This window comes from Lissotriton vulgaris, chromosome 7, assembly GCF_964263255.1.
Source record: "Lissotriton vulgaris chromosome 7, aLisVul1.2, whole genome shotgun sequence".
Lineage (NCBI taxonomy): Eukaryota > Metazoa > Chordata > Amphibia > Caudata > Salamandridae > Lissotriton > Lissotriton vulgaris.
In genome coordinates this window covers 23374472-23382910 of record NC_141695.1, presented here as the reverse complement: position 1 = coordinate 23382910, position 8439 = coordinate 23374472, and the positions used below count along the sequence as shown (strand labels likewise).

The following is an 8439-nucleotide window of genomic DNA, read 5'->3' as shown; positions in this document are numbered from 1 at the left end:
ATTCATGCCCTCTCTATTATCTGAAGGAAGACCTTTTAGTATAGAAAATTTCTATTCTCCATGACTATGGAAGTGCCTTCCCAGTGTGTTCTTGTGGTTTGAGAGTCTGCCATTTATTGCAGTATAACCCTTTTACCTGTGTTTGGTACTCTTTTGTAACATGCACACTTCACTTTTCTCTTGTAACACACTGTTTGCTACCTCTTACATTTTGTTTGCTTTCGATACTTGCACAAGTGCCACCATTGCCTACGTAACGTTTGTTCTTGTGTTCGAGTGCCCTCCATTTATTGCAGTATTGTACCTCTACTTGTACGCTTTTGTAACCTGCACACCTCACTTTTTCCTCCTGTAATTTACCGTTTGCTACCTCTTGTATTTTGTTTGCTCACGATTGTCACTTTTGCCTCATGTAATGTTACGTTTGCTTTTGTAATTTGTTCACTTGTAATGTTCTTATGTATCAGTTCTGTTCCTATTGTGAAGCGCTGTGACACCTTCGGGTAAAGTCTGCACTATATAAAAAACGCATAAATAAATAAAATGCCTCTCAGTGGAGAGGTGTGGTGCAGCGGCCAGGGCAGCTGACTTTGGAGCACAGGGCTCACGGTTTGATCCCCGGCTCAGCACAGCACCATGCGACTCTGGGCAATAGCTCACTTAATTTGCACAAGGCCCCCTGCGCCTTGAGACCCGTAAGGGTGAGTAGTTTGCGCTTTACAAATACGGATTTAAATTGTATTCATTTATTTTTTACATTTCCTCTCATCACCTTTTCTTCATGGCTGTCTAGATGTTTCCCTTTCTGCATCTTTCCCTCATGGCTGTCTAGAGGTCTCCCTTTAGGCATTTTTCCTCCATTGCTGTGTAGGTGTCGCCCTCTCAGCATCTTTCCTTCATGGTTGTCTAGTCTTCTCCCTCACTGGATGCCTCTTTGCAGCTTTCCTCCTTGGCTGTATCACTCAGTTTCTGTTTCTTGGGACCTGTATTCACGACCCTGGTACAACCAGAACACTTCTGGTGCCAGCAGTCTCCCCACCTGCACATGCTGTAGCTGCACCATTATGGAAAGCAAGAGGATACTGCGTAGCACACAAAGAAATCAATTTTTTTTATCCCCACCGCGGGTGTCATGTCCCAACTCATTTCACTAACCCTAGAGGGACAGCTTGGTTTCATCTGTGAAAACTCAAACCACACCTCTGAAGGGTTCACACGGCTCCTTGTGTGAAGGGAGGGTGGCTGGTTGGCGGAGGCTGGAGAACACATCAACACTTTGGTATTTCACGGCCGATACTTGCAATCTAAGCAGGTTCGCCCCCCCTCCCCCATGACTGGGATAACCAGTTTCAAAAGCCATGAAATCCTTTCCATCCCTGGGTACGCTTGGAGTGTACTACCAGTACCACTGAACCCGGAGTAACAGACTGAACTACATCTACCATAACGCGTTAGGGCAACTGTTGAAACATGTCTAGAAGATGAATCCTACTGTTGAATATTAAGGTGTAAACCTATGTAGTGCACCTGGCGGATAACCCTCTGAAATACTTTAACCAAATGAAATCTCTGATCGGTCGGTTATACACGGATCTCTGCAGCACCAATTAAAAGTCTCCCGCTCATCACCTGCGAGCTGGTCACGCACGCCATTGAAGTTTGGGACCTTCTGGACAACCTCTTTCCTGACCTAATATTTCTCACAGAAACCTGGCTCAACTTATCTACTGCCCGGGACATAATCGTCATGACCCCATGACTCCTAAATAACAAAGCAAAGCCAAGCCTAAAAACAGAGCCTAAACCCGGGAGGCGGCATAGCCATCAACCTCGGATGAAACTAACTGCTGCCTGAAACAGGAAACACCCTTTACTACCCGGTGCATTTACAACGCAGGCACTACAACAAACGTGTCGTTACCACGTGTTCCTTTAGCATGCAGGTTGTCACAATGACTTGCTTTAGGGAACGCATTGTTGGACTGGTATTGGATTTCAAGTCCAACACTTTCCCTACTGTTACAAAAACTGGAGTTTGAATAGTAGATCATACTATTCCAAAGTACAGCGCTTCCCTAAGGCATGTCGCTGTAACGACTTGCATACTAAAGGAACACGTGGCAACGACGCATTTGTTGTACTGGTCCGCATTGTAAATGCTTGTGTGGTAACGGTATGCATTGTTCAGTCACAAAACCTTCTGGAACGTCTGACATTCAAGATTAACATGCCCACACCACCGCAATAGGAGGCACAGCCATGCACCAACATCCAGGACCCAAAACTAACATCACCCAAAACCTCTCCGACCTAGTCACCCCTGGATGCTAGAATCAAGGCCTTCATCCTGCTCAGCAGCCTGAATTCTCGCCCACGTCGCAGGACAACATCACCTCAACATCATCTCCTACGCCGACACACAGCTGATCATATCCCTCACCGAAGACCCCCACACCGCCAAAGCCAACCTCCAGAGAGGAATGAAGGCCGTAGCCGACTGGATGAAGGACAGCAGACTGAAGTTGAATTCAGACAAGACGGAGGTCCTCATTCTCAGACCCACAGCCATCAGCCTGGGACGACTCTTGGTGGCACACATCGCTAGGCACAGCCCCGAAACCCACAGACCACGCACGCAACCTGGGGGTCATCCTTGACTCCACTCTCTCCATGACCAGGCAAGTCAACGCCGTCTCCTCATCCTGCTTCAACACCCTCTGAATGCTCCACAGGATCTTCAAATGGATCCCCCCGACACGAGAAAAACAGTCACCCAAGCCCTCATCACCAGCAGACTCGACTACGGGAACACCCTCTACTCAGGAACAAAAACCAAGCTCCTGAGACGACTACAACGAATCCAGAACACCTCGGCACGACTGATCCTAGACGTCCCCCGACACAGCCATATCCCACCTCACCTGAGAGGCCTGCACTGGCTCCCCGTCAACAAGAGGAACACCTTCAAATTCCTCATCCTCGCACACAAAGCACTACACAACACCAGACCTACATACCTCAACAACCGACTCAACTTCCACCCCCCCACCCGATGCCTCCGTTCAGCCAACCTCACCCTCGCCACAGTCCCTCGTATCCAGAAAGCCACTGCCGGCGGAAGATCCTTCTCCTACCTCGCCACCAAGACCTGGAACGCTCTCCCTACCAGCCTACGACAGACTCAGGACATGGCCTTCAGAAGACTTCTCGCGACCTGGCTCTTTGATCAGTAGCGGCCCTCCCTCCCCCCAGCGCCTTGAGACCCTCATGGGTATGTAGCGCGCTTTAGAAATGCAGTGATTGATTGATTGATTGAATTCTCACCTTCAGGACCAACCAGAAGCCAACTTCCTAGAAGACCTCAGGATGCACCTCACCAACACATCTGACATGGACCGACCACTACTTCCAATTCAACCTCCAACTGCCCAATCAAGCTTAACCTACTATTATTCGGACCTGCAAACTCAATGGGAGAAAATCACAGACAATTGAAACTTTAAACTCCCCGCTCGCAGGACCTCCAACTTGAACAACTCGATAAGCACCGGCATAGACTTGCCCATCAGGATCTATCATCAAAACCGCAAAGCCTTCAAATGTATAGCACTCTGATCACTCATACAAAAAAAGAGAAACTCCACCAAAGAGATCTTCACCATGGTCAAGCAACCCACAAGATCACACACCAGTTCCACAGCACCCACTCCCTCAAAAACTATCCAACAAACTCAATCAGGAGTCCGCAATCATCAGCCACTTAAGCCCCCCAAACATCATGCTAGGGAAAAATCTCCAACCACAGTGAACAACCAGCACCATGCAATATATCAAATCAGGAGCTCCCTGGGACTCTTCGCACACTAAAGCTTAGTGAAAGGACTGGAGCCCATCTGCTGCATGCTCATCTTCCAGCACCACTGGAAACCCACTACAATTTAATACATTCTCAAGAAACCCTCGGTCGACCAGATGACCATGTCTAACTACAGGCCCACCTCTTTTCTACCTTAACCTGCCAAAGTCCTGCAAATAATGGTAAACACTCGTCTCGCTCACCCCCTTGAGACTAACGCCTTCAACCCCAGCCAGCTGGGCTTCAGAGCCAACCACACCACCAAGACAGCCCTCATAGCAGTTACAGATGATATACACCGCACAACTGATGAGGAAGACAGCACCCCTTAACCTCCTGGTCTTCTTGATCACCTGCAATACGGTCTCCCAAACTGGTCTCTTTAATAGATTTCACAAGGCTGGAGTCCGTCCAGGGCCCGGCCTTACAATAGATTTGATCCATCACCTGATGCTCTTCAACAGTTAGTCTCACACACGCATAGTCGAACACTGCCAAATTAACCTGCAAATTTCCACAGGTTGCTCCTCAAGTCCTACCATCCTCAATGTCTACAATGCTCCTCTTATTGCCACTGTGTGGTCCCAGCATCGTCTACTACACAGATGGCATGCAGCTCATACTCTCCCTCTTGGAAAACACACTGACCAATTTCCTCTCATGCATGTCTGACATAGCAGACTGGATGAAAAGAACCAGTCACAGGTTCAACAGCGACAAAACGGAAGTGGTACTGTTCGCAAAGCAGACCTCCCTCCGGACTCAGTTCTGGTGGCTTGACATATTAGGCCCAGCACCTACCCCAGCCAGCACCAGCAGGAACTAGAATGCTATAATTGACAGCCAAATCTCCAACGTAATTAAAGTCAACACTAAAACAGATATGTGCTCCCACACTCTCAAGATGCTTAGAACAACAATCAAATGGCTCCCACTGGACACTCGCAAGACAGTGACGCAAGCACTCATCACCAACACACTAGATTCCACCCTCTTTATAAGCATCACTGTCAAGCTCACTGCAAACTTCAAGTGGTGAAAAACATGGCTGTCAGACTCAATCAACCTCCCTCCATGAACACACCATCACACCTCGGGGACTACACTGGTTCTGCATCCAGAAGCGCATAAACTCCTCCTCACCTACAAAGTTCTCCAAAACGTACGCCCTGCTTACCTTAATGACAGCATCTACTAGTATACCCCCGAACAGGCAACTCTGATCAGCTGTCTTGCAAATATGCCTTGTACAAAAAAGGAAGGTTGTGCCTTCTCCATCGTCCCCAAAACAATTAATTGAGCTCGAAACCAGAGCTCCCAGATCCTTCCTTCAATTCAGAAGGATTCGGAAAGCCTGGATTTCCAGCACTTCACTCCTATGCCGTCTGGATAACCATCAGGGTGATTAATGTGCATTACAAATCCCATTAACATTACTAGAAGTACCTACTGTGACCCCAACCCATTCAGCACTAGGGCTATGCCAGAACTTTATACACTGCTCAACCCAATAAGAAACATTACCCAGTACATGAAGTTTAACATGACAAAGAGTCAAGACACAACATAGAAAGTGCTACAGCTTTAATATTATTTGATAAGAATTTTGCATTTAAAATACTCTTTAAAAAAATAAAGTCTCTGCAGAAAGAATGTGGTGTACCAACAGGAGGAAGAAATTGGTGTCCCTTCCTTTGCAGTCTCTCCACTGATAATCTTCTGTTCTTGACCTAGAAGCATGCACTTTTTCATGGTTTCTACCAACAAGTCCTTGAAGAAGAGTCTCTTGAAGCGCGCATCACTGTCAAACCGAAAGAAACGACAGAGTTCCACAAGTCTGTTTTACAATAGCACTTGCATGTGATTTCTTTGTTCATTCATAAACACCTGCAGAAGATGACCAAACTACTTTGGCAGACAATTGCCAGCTCCATCGTTAATCCCTCATTCTCAAAACAGATATTCTTTTAATATACATAGCGAGCAGAGGTGGCACAAGTACTATTTGCCAGCACAATATTCCCATGATTGATACTCAAATGATCTGATGAAGCAAAGAGTTTTAGCAAAACAATGCATTTCAGTTACTGGCAGCTAAAGGGAATATGCTAATAAGACCCAAAATCGTACAGTTTAAAAAGAAAATGACACGGTGGCCAAGAAAGGAGTTGCATTTTGCAAATGGTGACCTTTCAGCATTTTTCATGAACATATTTCATTGGATTAACTTCCATGGCACTGTGGCACATTAAATAAACTTGTCAGACTACACTTCAGAGTGCTCCTCTTGAGATACTATTTTGGATCCTTAAGCCAAGGTCTGGATGGAACAACCCTCCTGACTAGATTTCTGCTATCTGCCAGTATGGGAAGGAAACACGCTGCGAAATCCGGGGGGCCACTGTTGTAGACAGCCCTGATGAAATGCTGACAGTGCCAGGCATAGGTGAAGAGTGTTCAGTAGTACAGAGTATATCATTATGGTCTGTCCGGTTACCCCTAACTTTCAATGGATGGAGTGTCCCATCAGACGGGGTGGATACATTCTCAATTCTGTGTATTCAATGCAACCACAGCGCACGAAGAAAAACATCTTAAAACTTCAATGCTTATACTGCACCTGGTCTACAATTTCAGGAGTGGTCATCCAGTGATAAAAGTTTGGATGATCCAAAAGTAGCGACAGACACAAGTGACTGAGTCCTGTAGGGTATGCAGCTAGTCACCCATCTTCACATTCCAGTGCTCGGCAAGATCTTTGCGCAGTGGAACAAGTCGCAGAGTACCATCCATGGAGCCATAACACAAAGTGGTGGAATTTTAATACTAAGCCTCGTCTTGGTGAGATTCCACCGGCTTCCCTAGCAGTAGGAATTGATGATATTGTATTAGAGCAATTTACGGAGAGATGGTGACATTTGGTCAGCTTTGTTAGAACCACACTACACACGGTGTGTGATCACCAGGGCAACCCTGATCTGTTTACTGCACAGTTTGTTCAGAGGCGGCAGTTGATCATCTTCTGCCCATCGTTGAAGGCCACTGAAACAATTAACCATCTATACTGCTGCTTCAGGGGCTGAATGGCTATGGAGGGCTTGGAGATACCCCATTCTGCACATTGCCTCCTTGGCCCAAGGGATAACCATGGCCAACTATGATCAACCCATGGAGATCTATCCTCATTTAAAGATCTAGAGGACATGGTACTGTCCATTAGTGGCCACAATATTTGCATGCAAGGCTTCTGTGAGATGCCATTCGCAGTCATGCTGGGCACAGCCTTTAGGTAGATCCTTTATTCTGGGATCAGACTTGTGCTGGTGAAGCGGCTTCAGCGAGCAAAGAACTCTACAGCGTGAAGCCAGATAATAAAAACCATCTCTGCACTGGCTTTGCAAGTTGCTGTATTCAGTTTTCAGTAGGGCTGATGGCATCCCTTTACACACCAAAGATCCCAATCTGACCCGATGATCACACCTTTTCGAGGGTGGGATGCTATAATCGCTGCAACAGCTATGTGGAGCGGGCCTGGTTCCTCTGCTGGCAGTGCTCAGTAACCTGTTCAGGACTCAAGTTTTCCATCTAGAGTCCGACCAGAGGGTCAGCCACAAATGGTTTTATAAAGTGCATTTTCGAGAAGTGGCTTGATGCACCCCTGATGGGATGATACAGCTACAGATCTTTCCGAATAGGTAACAATGAAGAGGGAAAACCCAGGAGTATATACGTCAACGCTCATTGACGGCCCCACCAAAGGGCCTTGGTTACAGCAGGACACAGAACAGGTACATGGACTAAAACTGCAATATATAAAATGTTTAGAGTTTGAAAACTTAACACAATAACTGTGTTGGAGTTCCTTCACATCAAAACCGTAACACATAGCATAATCCAATTTTAAATTAATGTAACAAGCTGAAAAATCCCCAAAAGGTAGAGTCAGTTTCCTATGTGTGAAACAGCGTGCAGTATGCACATCTTGCAGATGATAAATGCTTAGATGCTGGGACTATAGAAGAGATTCCCTGTAAGGAGCCGCCTCTTGAACTCTGCCCATATGAGTTCGCGCTCCCGCTGGACTCCTTTCATGATCCCACGGTTCTCCTGGGCCCTCCTGGACAGGTACGGCAGAACCTCATTTACTGGGCCATAGGGAACATACTTGTACACTGGGTAGCCAGCCTGACCTGTGTTGACGGAAAAAGAAATACATCATTATTGAAGACAAAGGGATGTGTACTATACGAAGAGATGAATTATACATTGATTTAAACTCTGTAGAAATCTCAGAAAAACTCCTAGCAAAATGCAAGCTCTTTCATAAGAGCCTTCATCCACACTCTTTTTTTAGGATGGGTAGTAACAAATGTTGGTAAATTTCCTAACCTCACATCTCGGGCTATACGCACCCTATTCAACATAGCCTAGATGGGGGAAATGAAGCGGACATGGACCATCTGGATCTGACTCGGGTCAGACCCGGCCAGCATTCTATAGTCACTGCTAAGATGTCCCTCAGATGTGTTCACAACATTTACCCTGTATCTGGGCTCAGAATAACTGGCTCCAACAGCTCATTA

At 46.5% G+C, this 8439-nt stretch overlaps 1 protein-coding gene across 1 annotated transcript in view; it reads right to left on the bottom strand.

Annotated features, from left to right (window-relative positions):
- Nucleotides 1-5425: 5425 nt before the first annotated feature.
- The window catches only part of PRODH (proline dehydrogenase 1), a 276224-nt gene continuing 273210 nt past the window's right edge, over nt 5426-8439 (bottom strand). Inside the window, exon 14 of the mRNA XM_086929694.1 lies at nt 5426-8046. Coding sequence (XP_086785820.1) covers nt 7856-8046 — 191 coding nt within the window. The 3' untranslated portion in view covers nt 5426-7855. The remainder of the gene's footprint in view (nt 8047-8439) is intronic.